This window comes from Misgurnus anguillicaudatus, chromosome 21, assembly GCF_027580225.2.
Source record: "Misgurnus anguillicaudatus chromosome 21, ASM2758022v2, whole genome shotgun sequence".
NCBI classification, from domain to species: domain Eukaryota; kingdom Metazoa; phylum Chordata; class Actinopteri; order Cypriniformes; family Cobitidae; genus Misgurnus; species Misgurnus anguillicaudatus.
In genome coordinates this window covers 32,669,304-32,689,636 of record NC_073357.2, presented here as the reverse complement: position 1 = coordinate 32,689,636, position 20,333 = coordinate 32,669,304, and the positions used below count along the sequence as shown (strand labels likewise).

General features: G+C 38.5%; 2 protein-coding genes across 4 annotated transcripts in view; both read right to left on the bottom strand.

Annotated features, from left to right (window-relative positions):
* The window catches only part of LOC129443013 (eukaryotic translation initiation factor 3 subunit J-B), a 34,297-nt gene extending 25,368 nt beyond the window's left edge, over window positions 1-8,929 (bottom strand). Inside the window, exons 1-7 of the mRNA XM_055203389.2 lie at window positions 6,889-8,929; window positions 4,333-5,040; window positions 4,224-4,248; window positions 1,877-3,941; window positions 1,084-1,146; window positions 806-916; window positions 538-692 (exon numbers count right to left, since the gene is read on the bottom strand). Of these exons, the coding sequence (XP_055059364.2) occupies window positions 538-692; window positions 806-916; window positions 1,084-1,146; window positions 1,877-3,941; window positions 4,224-4,248; window positions 4,333-5,040; window positions 6,889-6,937 (3,176 nt within the window). The 5' untranslated portion in view covers window positions 6,938-8,929. The remainder of the gene's footprint in view (window positions 1-537; window positions 693-805; window positions 917-1,083; window positions 1,147-1,876; window positions 3,942-4,223; window positions 4,249-4,332; window positions 5,041-6,888) is intronic.
* Window positions 8,930-9,323: 394 nt separating this feature from the next.
* Window positions 9,324-20,333, bottom strand: part of ctdspl2b (CTD (carboxy-terminal domain, RNA polymerase II, polypeptide A) small phosphatase like 2b) — a 28,015-nt gene continuing 17,005 nt past the window's right edge. Inside the window, exons 11-14 of one of the 3 annotated variants that reach the window (XM_073858960.1) lie at window positions 12,110-12,236; window positions 11,843-11,938; window positions 10,790-10,867; window positions 9,324-9,678 (exon numbers count right to left, since the gene is read on the bottom strand). In XM_073858960.1, the coding sequence (XP_073715061.1) occupies window positions 10,802-10,867; window positions 11,843-11,938; window positions 12,110-12,236 (289 nt within the window). In that variant the 3' untranslated portion in view covers window positions 9,324-9,678; window positions 10,790-10,801. Of the gene's footprint in view, window positions 10,868-11,842; window positions 11,939-12,109; window positions 12,237-20,333 lie in introns of those variants that run through there. The other 2 variants (XM_073858959.1, XR_012359946.1) reach the window with 2 other exon arrangements.

The window sequence follows — 20,333 nt, the reverse complement described above, 5'->3', positions numbered from 1 at the left end:
TAGCTAGTAGTGATGATGCTACGGCGCGCTGAGGTCGAAGTGCTGCAAACTAATTGCTCTTCCGCCATACAATATAGCTCTCATAAAACGCCATGTTTTATTTTGTGACACCATTTTTACTCAATCATGTAACAGTCTTTAAATAGGGAAAACATGGAAGTGTTTGGTTGCTTCTAAACTCATTCCTGTTTGGATCCTAAGGAATGAATGGGGCTAGGCTAAATGCTAACACATTCACGACGAGCTGTACAAAGATTAAGTGCACGCATTGAATAAAGATAGGTATGTATTAATTTGTCTACGTTGAGGTAAGAACATAGTAAAATATTGAAAATGGTGGAGTTTTCCTTTAAAGTTCCTATAAGTAAGCTAAATAGGCGAATAGGACAAAATGTTCAAGTTTTGCATGACATTAACATTTTAAAATTAATTAAATTAACAATAAAAATCTTTAAAGATTTAACAGGAAATTATCTAAACAGTTCATGATGCTTCTCAAGGTCTTTAAACAGGTTCAGCTGTTTGTGTGTCACTTACGCATTGATGTCATTCTGTAGCGGAGGCATTGACATGATGTCTGATGGTGTAGCCAGAGTCAACAAAAGACCCATATCAAGAAACAGGCTGCTATCCTTGGGCAGTTGGGTTTGAAAGAGCACCGATACCATGGTGTGCAAGTACTCATCTGTTAACTTAAAAAGAAAAATGACAAATACAAAACTTATTTCAAGACAAAACACAAATACTCTCCATACTTCCAACACTCTCATTCTCATTAATCTACTTTGATTTTGTGGTGGTTTACCTTTAAGGTTGCTTGGTTCCTATTATAATACTGCAAAATCTCCCTTACAACTGAGAGGTCTGCTGCACTGAGCACTGACCTCAGATAGGGCAAAGGAATCCGGAAATATTCCTGTAAAGCAATAATCAAAACAGGTTGCATAAAAATAGGAGATGACCTGCCACCAAATTCAACAAATTTAAAATTAGGACAATGTCTCTTAATAGTAATGCCAAATGATAAGCACAACATGCATTTTGTCAAATGCTAGTTAAATCAATGCAACTAATGCATCTAACCTTAATAAGGAAAAAGCTGCTGGCCACATCTCTTCCTGTTAGCATCAGACTGGTCAAAACTGTCTGAAATAGATGCATGCACATTAACAATCAGAAACAGAGGATCATGAGTCATAATAAGAACAATGATATCTAAAAAAATAAACATTAAGGTGTTACAATGCAAATTACTCTAGAGTTAAAATTTAATGCTAAGGAGAAGATAAATGTTATCTGGTGTCCGCTCAAAACCTTATACTAGATCAAAACCTGGTGAAAAGATGATCTTCCAAAACTAGTTCACACAGTACGTTCTTGTTTTCCATTAAGGCTTGGGAGAAACTGATCTAATGAAAGCAATGACGCCCTATTCTTATAGGGACACTCCACTTTTTTAAAAATAGGCTCATTTTCCAGCTCCCCTCGAGTTAAACATTTGAGTTTTACTGTTTTGGAATCCATGAAGCCGATCTCCAAGTCTTGAGGTATCACTTCTAGCATAGCTTAGCATAATTTTTCATCAGTCTTAGTACACAAATGTAACTACAGAAGAATCAAGTTTGAAATAGAAAAAATATCGAAACTCTTTGGTCATTTTTGAGCACGATGCTAATGGTCTAATCAGATTCAATGGATTATGCTAAGCTATGCTAAAATTGGTACCGCCAGACCCGGAGATCGGCTGAATGGATTCCAAAACGGTAAAACTCAGATGTTTAACTCTGGAAAATGAGCCTATTTTCAAAAAAAGTGGAGTGTTTCTTTAACCTTAATAAATTGCATAGGTCAAGAGTCATAGAATATAAACACCAACCTCAAAGCACTGCAGAAGCACAAGCTTGTTGTCAAAGTTGGTCTCATTCTCCATGTAGATAGTCATCGTCTCCAGCACGCTTAGCCGAATATTCTCTCTCACCCTCAGAGTAGTCATCTGACTTTCTTCAAGAGCCAATAGTATGACGATCCCTAAGCTTGTGGCTTGCCTGACCACTGATGTCACATTTGTAGTCATGAGATTCATAAAGCGCGGTATGAGAATTTCTATCCCACAGCGCAACAGCATCCGAAGGCCCTGGGCCTGACTGGCACCTGGTTGGCAGACAAAGCTGAAGTCTGCATTACAGGACCAGTTTAGCTTTCTAACTAACTCTTCAAATAAACACGGCTGGGGCTGTGTGGAGTTGCTCCCATTGACATTGGGAATATGTGGACCTGTGTAAGTCGCACAAACAGTGCCAACCCAGAGGCTGGAGGCCTCTTGCAAGATGTGGGTGAGCATTAAAGGGTCAGTACAGATGAAGGAGATAAAGTTAGCCTGGTCATAGTCCCAGCAGAGAGCAAGCAGTGCAGGATCCGGAAGCGCAAAGAACCACTTGAAGTACTGACACTGCTCATCTGGTCGGAAACCCATCAGGATACTCCCGTTGCCTACCCCGCCACCTGGGCCAGAAGCAGTTAGGTTTGAGCATTGTTCCAGTAACCAGGTGTTGTCTAAATTGGCCATCAAATTCTGAAGAACTGTGGCATTGGCACACACATTGTGTGTGAAGTTCTTAGTGTCAAGATCAGCACAGAGAGCCAGGTCGGCCATGTCTACGATAGTAGGCTGGCTCCAATCTGAATAGACACAAACATGTGTCAACATATTCGCAGTTTCATTATCCGAGCACTCTTTAATCAGCCATTGGTTTTGGGGATGCAAAATCAACTGTTCGTACAAGAGCGCATTGCAGCAGACATTCTGACGGAAGCCTATCTGGTCATATTGCCAACACAGAACAACCACAGAAGGATCCACGGATATCTCAGTCCATTTTGGATAGTTGCACCAATCCCCAATGTTCAGTATTGGTGGGCTTGTTGGTGGATTGCTTATAGCAAAAGTACAATATTGTTCCACCCAAGCATTTGCACTGTTAAGAACAATTGCAGTCACAAGTGTGCCATTTGCACAGACCGTTCTGATAAATCGAATCTCATCATTTTGAATACATACAGAGAGCTGAATGGTGGTGACCGCTTGTGCATTGCTCCATTCTGAATAGTTGCAAGACTCAGATACAAGTGTATTTATGTTAACTTCTGGTGGAGGTTCAGAGCAGTTGGGATTTAGCCAATTGTTTTGTTCATTCGAAAACACGATCATGAAGAAGTCAATACTCTCACACAAAAGGCTTTCCAATTTCTCCATATCATTATTCCAACAAAACGTTACTACTGATGGATCAATTGTTTCTGGAGTCCACGTGTTATATGAACAATACAGGTTCACTATGTATCTGTCCGATGAGTTTGCACAGTACTCCCACACCCATGCATTGATTGGATTACTGAGCAGCACTTGCATAACATTAGCATTGTTACACACGGCGAGGATGAATTCCTCACTATCATTTTCACTGCACATAGTGACCAAAGCTGGGTCCACAGAACCATCAGTCCAGTTGTTGTAGTTGCACAGAAGTTCGTTGAGGCTGAGGACAGACCGTGCATGACGCTGACTCGATTTTGTGGTGATGGGTTCACTGCAGGGCTCCATGAGCGGTAAGAAGATGTCCTTGATCATGTGACACGAGTTCTTCCACACCTGTGTCACCTCAATTTGAGAGAGTGTACTGAGTGCTTGACATATCTGATAAAGAACATACGATTCCTGAGACTTTGTGGTTAAAATTAGTGCGCAAAGGGTTTCGTTGAGTTGATTCATATGTTCTTGTTCGCAGGTAAGACCCAATGTGGGGATGTCCACAGAGGGTGTGGCTGTACGACCAAAGTATGGACATTCTGGGCCTGTGTAACTGCAAGGAAGACCATCAGGTCCCAAAAAAATATCCAGAATTGATTGACCAAACGACCAGCTTACATTATGATTCATTCCCCTGTACAGAGAAGACAAGAAATTTTATAAGAAATAGAAGTAGCTACCATATATTCTGTCTATATAATGTTATGTAATTTTATATTATGTAATAATACACTACAATAAATGCTGGGTTATTTTTAACCCATGGTTGGGTCACATAGATATGGTTTGGGTTAATTCAACTCAACTCCTGGGTTTGTCCCTTTTTGACATAATTTTTAAAGAATGAAATAATGATAAAATAAAATGTGTATAAAATGAAATTATAAAATGAAAAAGGGTGTTACCAAGTACCTACCACATGATAAGCTGTTTTAGGTCACCTGTAGACAAAAAGACAGATGGAGACAGGGGAAATTATTAATTGTTCAGAAAAAAAATATGTCTATTATAACAAAATCACGTACCTTGTTGACAATTCTCAATATTAGGCATTTCAATGCCGAACTGGAATCCAAGTTGTAGAAAATCCACTGGTGTTTTAAGCACATTCAGCATGATTTCAGACATGATTGACATTACAGGAGGAATTGCCATGTCCATTAAATTATTCCAAAATGCAATAAAGGTATCTGACAATAAATAAAAGTCTGAGGACAAGGCATTGGTCAGCATCTCCTGAAGAGAGGATAATTGAGCTGTGAAGTCCGTCATTCGCAGATTAGATGTTGGTGTGCATACTTGAGCTTTAACTGAGGAGATGAGAGAAAGTATCTGTCCGTTCATTGCAGAAGAAACAGTACTGGCCAAATCAGCTTGCCATCCACAGTTCTGTCGGTCGGCTAAAACACAAATTAATGCCTGAGGAAGAGTTTCAATGAAACTATCGACCAGCACTGGCTGGTATACTGAGTACAAACTGTTAAATGTTGCTAAGAGATCTGGGTTAGAGCTGTCAACTGCAATTCTCTCACGGAATCCAGTCATTTTGTTCATGCTCCGATGAAGAATTGATCGATCCTCTTCCACCTTTTCTTCTTTTGACATAGATCTAATGTTATCTATTAAAGCTTTCACGTTCCTTTCAAATTCATCTTCACTCTTGGAGCTCATTTTGCTCTGCCTGATGATGGTCTTGGGAAGCGAGGGATTTCTGGAATCACTAGATGCAATCCCTTTCAAAAAGGAGGAAATTTTAGTTAACGCTACACTGTGTTTATGTTGCACCTTTAAATGGATGAATCAGTCAAATAAATACTTTGTTGAGCAAAACATCCCAGCGGGCACCTTGACGTCAATTTGACATCAACAAATAGTCAAGCTTTTGACCACCATGTGCATGAATATGCATATTTTCATTATATTTTGTAATTATTTCCTTGTGGTTGTAAAGAGGCCCAACAAAGGTATGATGTTTTTCTGGTCTCTATATCTCAGGTCAATATCATTGACATTAAATCAATGTTGATTGGATGCCAGGAAATAAGATGTGAAATTTATGTCAAAACAATGTCTGGAAAAGTATATTTATTACTCATTGTATATCAATGAGCGACTCATTTTCAACATCTTGAAAGTTGTAGGCCTAGGCCTATGCATTTTGCATGTGTGTTTTTATTTATTTAAATCCTAGCATGTCTACATTTAGTTCATGTTTAAAATTAAATTTAATCTGATATCGAAGCTTGATATTGAATGATATCAAAATAGCATTAAAATGACATCAACATTATAACATCCTGACGTCAAATAGATGTAGAATTGGCATCAAAATGACATCAGCTGAGGTCAAAATCTTGACATCAAAATTACTTTAATTTTTGACCTATTTCGTGACGTAATTTTGACATCAATGTTTGATGTCATATTGATGTTAAATTGACATCAAATGTCCACTGGGATATCAAAATGACACCAGCTGAGGTCAAAATCTTGAACATCAAATTGACATCGACACTTTCATTTTTGACCTATTTCGTGATGTAATTTTGACATCAATGTTTGATGCCATATTGATGTTAAATTGACATCAAATGTCCACTGGGATATCAAATCAGCTGAGGTCAAAATCTTGACATCAAATTGACATTGACACTTTGACGTCGAAACCACTTTCATTTTTGACCTATTTTGTGATGTAATTTTGACATCAATATTTGATGTCATATTGATGTTAAATTGACATCAAATGTCCATCAAACTACGACAACATTCATAGCGCCATAAAATAATCAAACATTAAATCGGATTAATTCATTTTAAACCAGAGTTAGCGAAGTACATGCACACCCTTTTGTCAATTCCTCAGCAGAAAGGCGCACTTGAATGGTTTAAAAATTATTGTTATTTTTTGATTAAGTTATACATTTATTTATTAGCTAAATTCTACTTAGAGGTGAGTGTATATATTTGACACAAAATAGCCTATAATGTAGTCTGAGTGTAAAACTATTTCGATAGTCCACTTTAGACATACTAATTATAAATGCCTTTGCAACTTATCAACTACCAATTTGTAAAGTATTAGTAGACTGTCTGTTTAATATCTACTAACACTTTATTTTAATGTTTCCCCAACAGATATTCCACTGACTATAAGCAATTTTGTAGGTGCTGTCAACACAATAATCTAATGACAGTTGACAAAGTTGCAAATGAATGAGAGTTAGTTAACATGTAGTGAAACGTGAAAGTAATCATATCTAACACAGCTATTTTAAATATAGGCTTAATATTAAATCTTACACATTTAATATTTCTTAGATAAGAAAAAAATTAACTTGATTTTTAAATAGGCGTAACTTTAGACAGAACATTGCTTGCTTGCAATAAACATTGAGGTAAATTGTTGACTCAAAAGTAAAGAATCAAAAGGTGTTTGCATGGATATACATAAAAAATACATTATCATACAGCTTCATTTCTATTCCAATTAATATTATTCATATATAAAATATATTTCAAGCATAGGGTGATATTAAAACAATTCTTTAAAAGGCGTTTAAATGAGAAAAAACACTTACCGAGTATAAAGTTGAGCGTGAGAAAGGTTAAAGTCCTTCCGTGGTGCATTTTTACTTAAAATATCCAGATGTCGTTCCGGAAAATTAATTTAACACAAGCATGGCCAATATCAGCCTATTGCAACCCAAATGTAAACTTTCTTTTGATTTCTTAACATGTCTTGTATAACAGACGTGCTCTCCTGACATGTGGGCTTTCTGCGTTCCTATGCCCGAATTTCGTCTCTTTCTGTAGCCTACCTGTATCTTAGCACGTGTCAACTCAATCTTGTATCCGTAGACTAATTAAACAGCAGCATAAATGGATGCGAAACAGTAGCCTTAAAATACACGAACCGGATTTGGGCATGGAGACAGCCCACAGCCTACTGAAATATTAACACGTCGTGTTCACTGTCAGCATCTTCGTCACAAAATACATCCGACACATGGCACAGCACAGGTAGCCTATTCAACGAAAATTCATGACAAAACAATTTCAAACTTTGTATAATTTAATATGTTTTGTTAAATTTAAATTTAATGTAGTGTTGTTGTTCGGCAGCAATATTTTTTGAGGGTTGATTACACATAATTTTTGATAAATTAATGTATTTTATAAATGTCACAAAACTGATTTTATAGGCTACACACAGGTTAAACGTATAATTATAGAGTAACTACAAACTGTAGCCTACTTTGGCACAACATAGCTAGTTCTTCCAATGTTGTTCTACACTGAAAAAAAATACTTTAATTAGTAACTTTAAATTGTTTTAAGTGAAAACTTTAAGGTAAGAAAACTTTTAAAAACTATTTTAGTTGGTAACACCTAAAATATTTAAACACTTCACTTAAAGTGAGGAAAATTTAGGTAGAAAAATCTTTTTTAATGCATTACGCATTTTTTTTAAGTTGATCCAAATTTGATTGTTTCCAGCTTATAGTTATATTGGTAAATTTTTATAATAGCACCCTTGGTATTTTTCTCTGCCCAACATACACCCAAAGACTTCTCAAGACTGATAAGATTAGTCTGATTATGAACCAGTGAAATATTATAAAAGCTGAGCAGGTAATAACTACTAACCAAAGACCATTTTGACTTCAGAGCCAGGAAATCATAAACTCCCTGACAATTCAGAGCTTTTATGAGAACCTCGAAATGTACTGCTTATTAACCAAGAGTATATTTGATAAATACCTTAACCCATTTGACAAGCATTATCCACAACAGCTCTTTAAGTTACATTAAGGCATTCTGCTCCAGTTTTGAGGTTGCATCAGATTGCATCAACAGATGCCATTTATGCTGACAAAATCGATACAAGTCATGTCCATAAAATCTCCTTGACATAACACACCATTTGATGGTAAAACGAAGTAGCAGAAAAATACATGAAATACAACCATCCATTCTGAATTATCTAACATGTTTTGACATAAGCTAACATTAAAATGAAAAGAGCATGCAATTTTCCAAAGACCTATTTTCAAATATATGAGCAATCTTAAATAACACATCATGTTTCAGGAATTGACATTTTGACCCAGAGTGTTTCTCCAATGCACCCCGAGGACAATCACAAGCCATATGGCTTTTGAAGATTGAAAGTATAAAAGAAAATAAACAAAACAAACCTGAAACATTCATCTGCAAAAAGTGCCTTGATTAAAATGTCAACTTTCTTACATAGCAGGCTTTTGTACATGCTGAGAATGTTCAGTGATTGTGCTAACTACAAAGATACAATAATAAAAAACTGATGTCAAGTTAAATCTGCATTAATACATCTTGAAAAATAGATGACATGCCTTTTAAAATACAAAGAATCAAAAATACAAAAAGAGTTTCTTTTACATCTTTCCCCATGAAACTGCATGTTTTAGTACAATATGCATTGTACAAAAAGCACATTACAATGATGGTTTTACATATGAAACAAACACTTAATACACTACTGCTCTTTTACAATCATACAAAATTATTCTGTCTTAAAAAGTGCCAGGACCAAAGGGTAGTTGCAACCCCTGCCTCTGAGATATCGTTCTTGGGACACTACCGTCATATTTTGCATCACTTGAAAAAGTAATTTTGCATTAATGTAGAGAAGAATTCTTAATAAAAACAATAATGTTAATTGCGTATAACTATTTTTAGAAAATATGTGTAACCTTTGCCAATTAAGGTATGAAAGATGTGTTTGGTGCTTACGGGCTCTGTCAAACAGAAAAAAAGCTTTTGTAAAGCAGGATCCTTAGGATCACTTATTTACACTCCCTTTTTCTTTATACATTGGGAAGTACCATGACATATTTAGAATGACAATATGAGTACCTTCCAATATATTTTTATGGTTAAAAATGTAACAGTAATAAAAAAAATAATGGTAATAAAACAACTGCAAGGACACAACTATTTGCACACTTCATACAGGCAAGACAATAAAAAAATCTTTAAAGTAAAATCAAAGGCCTCGACTTCCCAAAAAAGTACTTTTAACAAACATTTTTGTGACAGGTTAACAAAGTAGAGTAGACAAATGATCTAACCATTGATTGTCCATTACTAAAAAAGACCCATAACCAAAAGAGTACACTGTAAACTCAAAAAGCGTAAATGGCACCAGTGGCATAATAGCAAGTGAACATGTAAATCTCCAATATAAACACATACAGTACATAATAAGGCAGAAATCAGATAAAAAATGAGTAGGGAATACAACTAGCCCGGCCCTGCATTCCTCTTTCTGAATGGCACTACTGTAGTTTGATCTCTTACTCTGCGTATTACTGGATTCGAGGCATCACCTAAAAGTGATGTAAAGAAAATAAAACAATCTTTGCACTATAGTCATCTTCCATTCTTTCAGACCTATACACTCTTATTCATCAGCAATAACCCACACAATGGTAAAAAAACACTTCAATATAGCAAAAAACTGAACTACAGGCAGTCAGGTTTAAACCACAGCGATGAGGCTTGTTGTTGTTATGCTGGTGCTAAAAACAGGGCTATTCTAGACTTCAGCCCTACATATTGTTAGTTTGCAGCTCAGGTAGAACAAGATCAGCTCGCCGTAATGCTACATTATTTTCTTAATTTAACTTGCTTTAAATCTAACATGTAATAATCAATCAAGAAAGGCTTAATATGAAGCAGCGAAAAAGTAGAAAAAAACACGTATATAAAAATGAAACAGTATGAAGAATACTATTTGTGTACAATTTTTGACAGACAGATGCTACTATTAACAGCTAATGCATGAGCTCTTAAAATAAAAATCTTACGTTTGAAATATTAAGATGACGCTGGACTTGAAGCTTTGTAAGGGAACTATTTGGTTAAACAATTAAAAATGTACTTGTTGCAAACCCGTTTATTAAGAAACAGCCATCACTATGGTTTAAACCATTCTATTGCAGTCATGCCTTACATAACAATGATTTTACTCATCTCTGTGAAAACAAACACCATAACCACAAAGTTCTTTGCAAAATTAACATTTTGGCAGAAGTCCGGAGCTGATTTGACAAACACCATCCAAATAACAAACACAGGTGTAGAGGAATGCATTATGAACATGTTTAAAAATGAAACTACTAGGAAAAATTTTAATTCCATTGAGACATAAATATCTAACTTCTGTCGAAAGGTAAACTTCTCTTACTGGCCATTCCTGTTGAAATTGGTTAACAGCACCAACCAATTTCATTGGAGCACCAAAAAAAAATACATGATTTTCTTTGACTGCTACACATTTACTTTGGAAGAAAGGGAGAGTCGAAAGGGAGCGTTTGAGAATTTTTATGTTAAAGTTATTAAAACAAGGGGAACTAAGGTTAATTTAAACCGTAATGGCAATAATATTGTAGTCCAAAGCATATATCTGCATTTGTTTTCTTTATTACTGTTTCATACCACAATGAGCACTCAGTCAGGGGGAAGGAGGTCGTGCAGCCGGAACCGCTCGCGAACATGTGGCCGCACATCCTCATTCTATAGACAGATCACAACAAAAAATACATTTACATCTAAAAATATTCCAAAAGAAAAATGGTCTATGTAGATAAGTAACGCAGAACAATCAACATGATCTCACGGAAAGTCCTGTTATAGTCACAAAAAATTTGATTCATTTATTCGTGTCCAAAGCCAAATTCGGCTTTTGTCGCGTCACTCGCACAAATTTCTTTATCATGTCATTTTATGTATTGTTTTCACTTTTTTCTATTTTTACATCATTGTCGCTTGTGGTTGGGGTTAGATTTGTGGTTTGGGTTATGATGTACTTTTATGTATTGGTATCTACATGTTTTTCTTCTGTTTTTAAAACTATTCTCGCCTGGAGTTGGGGTTTGGATGTCTAAAAAAGTAACAAAAAGTGATTTTAACCCCAAGCGACAATGGTAAAAAAAAATAGGAAAAACAATGAGAAAACAATACATAAAATGACAAAAAAAGAAAATCATGCAACGGACACAAAAAAACTATTTATAGAAATTTGTGTGAGTGACACGAAAAAGACATTCATGGCACGAAAAAAGGTGAATTTCGTGCTTGAGCACGAATCGTTTTTTGTGTCCTCCGTTGCATGGCTTTCTTTTTCGTTTCATGGACACAAATACATTTCTAATCTAATCAATAAAAATCGAATCAAATTTTTCGTGACTATAACACGACTTTCCGTCGTGTTTTTTTTTTTGTTTTTTATAAAATGTAAAATATTATTATTTCATCCTGCTTTTGGGTTATTTACATTTATAAATAGCACCTCTTTGCAATCAAGCTAAATATTTTTATTAACAAGTGTTAACTGACTGTACAGTATTTTGGAAAGCAAACCCACATCATGTGCAATGCCCTTATGTAAACTTATTTACATTCATAAAATTTTGTGTATATCATGAGTAATAAAATTTGTTAGCAACTTCTAAACTAAAAACTAAACATCAAAACATTGTCCATGCATACCAATTCCACCAGCTTTTCCAAGAAGGGAACAAGCTTTAGAAGCTCATTGTCATTCCTGTCCATGAACCAGCTTTCAATAGGAATTCCATTGGAGAGCTGTGGATGACACACATAAGCTTGAGAATCACTGTATTTCTTATTGTGGGTAAAATACCTTAGTCACAGATATGCATGTTATATAACATTTTATGATGGGTAATATTAAAAACAAACATTTTAAGAAAATATAAACCATTATTTTTTACATTAAACACCCAGACAGCTCACCTGATAAGCAAAGGCTTGTGGTGAGTTATCAATAATTATAGTCTTGGATAGATCCCGTCCAAGAATATTCAAATCCTTAATGTAATTTCCTTGTACACAGACACAGTGCTCACGAAATAATCGGTGCCTAGAACATGTTGGAAACACAAAAAGAGAAGAGCGAAATAAATCTTCAAAGCAAAAAATTAATAATGCATTTAAAACAACGCAATGACACCTGAGGATGGTGTGGAGTTTACATTTGTTAGAGACAAACCTCTTAATCCACACCAGTCTCTCAATCCCTCAATGAAACCAAACACTATGGCAACTCTTTCCTAAAGCTGAGACTGGGTTACCCAATAACTGATACTTTACCAGTTCCTCTTAGTAAATGTTATTTAAGGTAGAGTTTGCCAAAATAAAAAAGAAATAATACTTCACTGATGTTTTACTTTGTATCAGAACAGCATCACAAGGAACATTGTATTACAATTCTTAAAACTAGATAGAAAAGTTCGTCGGGACAAACTTTATGTTGGCTTGAGAAAGCCTAGTCTGAGAGTAGAGTTTGACAACTTAGCATGAAGCTATCATGATTTAAGATAAAGCTAGCATGATTTAACATGAAGCGAACATGATTTAGCATGAAGCTAGCATGATTTAGCATGAAGCTAGCATGATTTTAACATTAAGCTAGAATGATGCTTACACGATTTAGCATGAAGTTAGCATGAAGCTAGCATGATTAGCATGAAGCTAGCATGATTAGCATGAAGCTAGCATGATTAGCATGAAGCTAGCTTGATGTTAGCATGAAGCTAGCATGATGTTTGCATGATTAGCATGAAACTAGCATGAAGCTAGCATGATGCTAGCATGATTAGCATAAAGCTAGCATGAAGTTAGCATGATTAGCATGAAGCTAGCATGATGTTAGCATGATTAGCATGATGCTAGCATGATTAGCATGAAGCTAGCATGAAGCTAGCATGATTAGCATGAAGCTAGCATGATGTTAGCATGAAGCTAGCATGATGTTAGCATGAAGCTAGCATGATGTTAGCATGATTAGCATGAAGCTAGTATGATGCTAGCATGATTAGCATGAAGCTAGCATGATGTTAGCATGATTAGCATGATGCTAACATGACTAGCATGAAGTTAGCATGATTAGCATGAAGCTAGCATGATTAGCATGAAGCTAGCTTGATGTTAGCATGAAGCTAGCATGATGTTTGCATGATTAGCATGAAGCTAGCATGAAGCTAGCATGAAGTTAGCATGATTAGCCTGAAGGTAGCATGAAGTTAGCATGATTAGCATGAAGCTAGCATGAAGTTAGCATGAAGTTAGCATGATTAGCATGAAGCTAGCATGATGTTAGCATGATTAGCATGATGCCAACATGATTAGCATGATGCCAACATGATTAGCATGATGCTAACATGATTAGCATGAAGCTAGCATGAAGCTAGCATGATTAGCATGAAGCTAGCATGATGTTAGCATGAAGCTAACATGATGTTAGCATGATTAGCATGAAGCTAGTATGATTAGCATGAAGCTAGTATGATGCTAGCATGATTAGCATGAAGCTAGCATGATGTTAGCATGATTAGCATGAAGTTAGAATGATGCTAGCATGATTAGCATGAAGCTAGCATGAAGCTAGCATGATTAGCATGAAGCTAGCATGATGTTAGCATGAAGCTAGCATGATGTTAACATGATTAGCATGAAGCTAGTATGATTAGCATGAAGTTAGTATGATGCTAGCATGATTAGCATGAAGCTAGCATGATGTTAGCATGATTAGCATGAAGTTAGAATGATGCTAGCATGATTAGCATGAAGCTACCATGAAGCTAGCATGATTAGCATGAAGCTAACATTTATTGCGTTGCTAGGGTACTAAGTTTGGTTGCTAGGGAGAAAATTGGCATCCCATAATGATCACCCTTCAAGCCACAAGTAAAACGGTCCAACCCCCGTGTCTCTACAATGTTCTGATGTGGAGATATAAGGCTTTGTTTATTCCGTTGCTAGGGTACTAAGTTTGGTTGCTAGGGAGAAAATTGGCATCCCATAATGATCACACTTCAAGCCACAAGTAAAACGGTCCAACCCCCGTGTCTCTACAATGTTCTGATGCGGAGATATAAGGCTTTGTTTATTCCGTTGCTAGGGTACTAAGTTTGGTTGCTAGGGAGAAAATTGGCATCCCATAATGATTACACTTCAAGCCACAAGTAAAACGGTCCAACCCCTGTGTCTCTACGATGTTCAGATCCAGAGATATAAGGCTTTGTTTATTATGTTGCTAGGGTCTTCATATTTTGTTGCTAGGGGCGTGGCTTAATACCTCAATAAGAATCCCAAGAGACTGATTGGATGCCTGAGTAAAATGAGCCCACCCCTATGTCTCTATGACACTCTGGTGCAAAGATATCCATCTGGGCTTTTTATAATGGTAGTCTATGGGAGATGTTGCTAGGGTACCCAAAATTGTTGCTAGGGGCGTGGCTTAATAGCTCTGGGGTGATCCTAAGAGACTGATAGGATGACTGAGTAAAATTAGCCCACCCCCATGTCTCTAAGACACTCTAAAGTGAAGATATTCCATCTGGGACGCTTTTATTCCCTTTTATGGGCATGTTTCCTGCCCCATTATAAGTCAATGGGAAATTTTGGGGGCCCCTTACACCCCAGGGGTACAGCTTACACCCCATTGTGAGGTATGTTCTTACACAGCCTGTCAGACTCCTTAGATGTGGTAAGCCACAAGTTTCTACAAGTTTCTCACTCGCAGCTATGACCCGTCAAAGTTTGTCTCAATGTTAAGTCAATGGAAATTTTGGGGTGTTTCAGCGCCCCGTTTAGGAATTCGGAAGGTCCCATCAGTTAGAAAAGATATAGCAACTCGAGTCAGATCAGACCGAAGGTATGTCCAAAGTTTGATGGCTGTAGCTTGAAAGCTCTAGGACGAGTTAGAGTTAGAAATTTTGTCTCCGAAAACACGGAAGAATAATAATAATAACTAGATAGGTACATTTCCTGAAGAAAATGTGAGTGGTGCTTGCCGTGGCAAAATTCTGGGGACCATATATGATTATATTCCAAGCCAAAAGTAAAACGATCCAACCCCCGTGTCTCTACGATGTTCTGATGCGGAGATATAAGGCTGTGTTTTTCCGGTTGCTAGGGTACTGTATTTGGTTGCTAGGGAAAAAATTGCCATCCACTAGTGATTACCCTCCGAGTCACGAGTCAAACGGTCCAACCCCCATGTCTCTACGATGTTCTGATGCGGAGATATAAGGCTTTGTTTACTCTGTTGCTAGGGTACTGTATTTGGTTGCTAGGGAAAGAAATGGCATACACTAGTGATTACCCGCCGAGTCACAAGTCAAACGGTCCAACCCCCGTGTCTCTACGATGTTCTGATGCAGAGATATAAGGCTTTGTTTACTCTGTTGCTAGGGTACTGTATTTGGTTGCTAGGGAAAAAATTGGGATCCACTAGTTATTACCCTCCGAGTCACGAGTCAAACGGTCCAACCCCCGTGTCTCTACGATGTTCTGATGCGGAGATATAAGGCTTTGTTTACTCTGTTGCTAGGGTACTGTATTTGGTTGCTAGGGAAAAAATTGGCATCCATTAGTGATTACCCGCCGAGTCACAAGTCAAACGGTCCAATCCCCGTGTCTCTACGATGTTCTGATGCGAAGATATAAGGCTTTGTTTACTCTGTTGCTAGGGTACTGTATTTGGTTGCTAGGGAAAAAAATTGCATCCACTAGTGATTACCCGCCGAGTCACAAGTCAAACGGTCCAACCCCCGTGTCTCTACGATGTTCTGATGCGGATATATAAGGCTTTGTTTACTCTGTTGCTAGGGTACTGTATTTGGTTGCTAGGGGAAAAAATGGCATCCACTAGTGATTACCCTCCGAGTCACGAGTCAAACGGTCCAACCCCCGTGTCTCTACGATGTTCTGATGCGGCGATATAAGGCTTTGTTTACTCTGTTGCTAGGGTACTGTATTTGGTTGCTAGGGAAAAAAATGGCATCCACTAGTGATTACCCGCCGAGTCACAAGTCAAACGGTCCAACCCCCGTGTCTCTACGATGTTCTGATGCGGCGATATAAGGCTTTGTTTACTCTGTTGCTAGGGTACTGCATTTGGTTGCTAGGGAAAAAATTGGCATCCACTACTGATTACCCTCCAAGTCATGAGTCAAACGGTCCAACCCCCGTGTCTCTACGATGTTCTGATGCGGAGATATAAGGCTTAGTTTATTCGGTTGCTAGGGTGCTCAAATCTGGTTGCTAGGGGCGTGGCTTGGGAGTGGCCAATTATGTGCCCAATTGTTACACCCCTAGTCACAAGTAAACCGGTCCAACCCCCGTGTCTCTACGATGTTCTGATGCCGAGATATAACTATTTGAATTTTATGTTGCTAGGGTGCTCAAAAGTGGTTGCTAGGGGCGTGGCTTAGTAAGTCTTTAAGGATCCTGAGAGACTGATTGGATGCCTGAGTAAAATGAGCCCACCTCCATGTCTCTATGACACTGTGGTGCAAAGATATCCATCTGGGCATTTTATAATGGCAGTCTATGGGATAGGTTGCTAGGGTGCCCAAAATGGTTGCTAGGGTAACCTTACACCCCATTGTGGGGGACGTCCTGAAAGAGTCTAGCACCCTCTTCAAATGTTGTGACCCACATGGTTCTACGAAATCCTCGCTCGGACCTATGACCCGTCAAAGTTTTTCACAATGTTAAGTCTATGGGATTTTCGCCCATTGACTTTGAAAGGGAAATTTCGGGTGACTCTTAGACCCCAGGGGTACAACTTACACCCCAATGTGATGTATGTTCTTAAATAGCCTACCACCCTCTTTAAATTTAGTAACCCACATGTTTCTACAAAAATCTCGCTCGTACCTATGACCCGTCAAAGTTTTTGCAATGTTAAGTCTATGGGATTTTCCCCCATTGACTTTTCATTGGGGCACTTTTGGGCGCCTCTTACACCCCAGGGGTACAACTTACACCCCAATGTGATGTATGTTCTTACAGAGCCTACCACCCTCTTCAAATGTTGTAACCCACATGTTTCTACAAAATCCTCGAGCGGAGCTATGACTCGTCAAAGTTGGGCGCAATGTTAAGTCAATGGGATTTTTCGGGTGGTTTTTCGCCCCCCTTTCGGAAATCCTGCACCCGATCGCTTATAAAAGTCATAGCACACCTCTCCTCAATAAGCCGGTCGATTTGAGCCCTCTTTCATGGGACTACGACAAACCGTGCGGGACGAGTTAGGTGCCGAAAAAACGTGCAGATGTAAGAATAAAATATAATAATAATTTTTACAATAGTAATAGTGATGCCTTGCATAAATGCAAGCACCACTAATAACTAGATAGGTACATTTCCTGAAGAAAATGTGAGTGGTGCTTGCCGTGGCAAAATCCGGGGGACCATATATGATTATACTCCAAGCCTAAAGTAAAACGATCCGACTCCCGTGTCTCTACGATGTTCTGATGCGGAGATGTAAGGTTTTGTTTACTCTGTTGCTAGGGTACTGTATTTGGTTGCTAGGGAAAAAATTGGCATCCACTAGTGATTACATGCCGAGTCACAAGTAAAATGGTCCAACCCCTGTGTCTCTACGATGTTCTGATGCGGAGATATAAGGCTTTGTTTACTCTGTTGCTAGGGTACTGTATTTGGTTGCTAGGGGGAAAATTGGCATCCACTAGTGATTACATGCCGAGTCACAAGTAAAATGGTCCAACCCCTGTGTCTCTACGATGTTCTGATGCGGAGATATAAGGCTTTGTTTACTCTGTTGCTAGGGTACTGTATTTGGTTGCTAGGGGGAAAATTGGCATCCACTAGTGATTACATGCCGAGTCACAAGTCAAATGGTCCAACCCCCGTGTCTCTACCATGTTCTGATGCGGAGATATAAGGCTTTGTTTACTCTGTTGCTAGGGTACTGTATTTGGTTGCTAGGGGGAAAATTGGAATCCACTGGTGAGTACATTCCGAGTCACCAGTCAAACGGTCCAATCCCCGTGTCTCCATGATGTTCTGATGCGGAGATATAAGGCTTTGTTTACTCTGTTGCTAGGGTACTATATTTGGTTGCTAGGGAAAAAATGGCATCCACTGGTGATTACACTTCAAGTCACAAGTCAAACGGTCCAACCCCCGTGTATCTATGATGTTCTGATGCATAGATATAAGCCTTTGTTTACTCTGTTGCTAGGGTACTGTATTTGGTTGCTAGGGAAAAAATTGGAATCCATTAGTGATTACCCTCCAAGTCACGAGTCCAACGGTCCAACCCCCGTGTCTCTACGATGTTCAGATGCGTAGATATAAGCCTTTGTTTACTCTGTTGCTAGGGTACTGTATTCGGTTGCTAGGGAAAAAATTGCCATCCACTAGTGATTACCCTCCGGGTCACGAGTCAAACGGTCCAACCCCTGTGTCTCTACGATGTTCTGATGCGGAGATATAAGGCTTTGTTTACTCTGTTGCTAGGGTACTGTATTTGGTTGCTAGGGAAAAAATTGCATCCATTAGTGATTACCCTCTGAGTCACGAGTCAAACGGTCCAACCCCCGTGTCTCTACGATGTTCTGATGCAGAGATATAAGGCTTTGTTTACTCTGTTGCTAGGGTACTGTATTTGGTTACTAGGGAAAAAATGGCATCCACTAGTGATTACCCTCCGAGTCACGAGTCAAACGGTCCAACCCCCGTGTCTCTACGATGTTCTGATGCGGAGATATAAGGCTTTGTTTACTCTGTTGCTAGGGTACTGTATTTGGTCGCTAGGGGAAAAAATGGCATCCACTAGTGATTACCCTCCAAGTCACGAGTCAAACGGTCCAACCCCCGTGTCTCTACGATGTTCTGATGCGGAGATATAAGGCTTTGTTTACTCTGTTGCTAGGGTACTGTATTTGGTTGCTAGGGAAAAAAATGGCATCCACTAGTGATTACCCTCCAAGTCACGAGTCAAACGGTCCAAACCCCGTGTCTCTACGATGTTCTGATGCGGAGATATAAGGCTTTGTTTATTCGGTTGCTAGGGTTCTCAAATTTGGTTGCTAGGGGCGTGGCTTGGGAGTGGCCATTGATGTGCCCAATTGTTACACCCCTAGTCACAAGTAAAACGGTCCAACCCCCGTGTCTCTACGATGTTCTGATGCCGAGATATAATTGTTTGAATTTTATGTTGCTAGGGTGCTCAAAAGTGGTTGCTAGGGGCGTGGCTTAGTAAGTATTTAAGGATCCTGAGAGAGTGATTGGATGCCTGAGTAAAATGAGCCCACCCCCATGTCTCTGTGACACTGTGGTGCAAAGATATCCATCTAGGCATTTTATAATGGCAGTCTATGGGATAGGTTGCTAGGGTGCCCAAAATGGTTGCTAGGGTAACCTTACACCCCATTGTGGGGGACGTCCTGACAGAGTCTAGCACCCTTTTCAAATGTAGTAACCCACATGTTTCTATGAAATCCTCGCTCGGACCTATGACCCGTCAAAGTATTTGCAATGTTAAGTCTATGGGATTTTCCCCCATTGACTTTTCATTGGGGCACTTTTGGGCGCCTCTTACACCCCAGGGGTACAACTTACACCCCAATGTGATATATGTTCTTACAGAGTCTACCACCCTCTCCAAATGTTGTAACCTACATGTTTCTACAAAATCCTCGAGCGGAGCTATGACTCGTCAAAGTTGGGCTCAATGTTAAGTCAATGGGATTTTTCGGGTGGTTTTTCGCCCCCCTTTTGGAAATCCTGCACCCGATCGCTTATAAAAGTCATAGCAGTCGTGTCCTTAATAAGCCCGTTGATTTGAGCCCTCTTTCGTGGGTCTACGACAAACCGTGCGGGACTAGTTAGGTGCCGAAAAAGTGTGCAGATGTAAGAATAAAATATAATAATAATTATAATAATAATATCCCTGAGGAATAGTAATAGTGATGCCTTGCATAAATGCAAGCACCACTAATAACTAGATAGAAAAGTTTGTTGACAAACTTTATGTTGGCTTGACAAAGCCTGGCCTGAACGTTAAAAACGGTTTGACAGAAGTTTAGTTTAGTAGGCTATCTGGCTGTTAGTATGTTTAAGTATGAAGCTAGCCTGATTTAACATAAAGTTAGCATGATTAGCCTGAAGCTAACATGATTAGCATGAAGCTAGCATC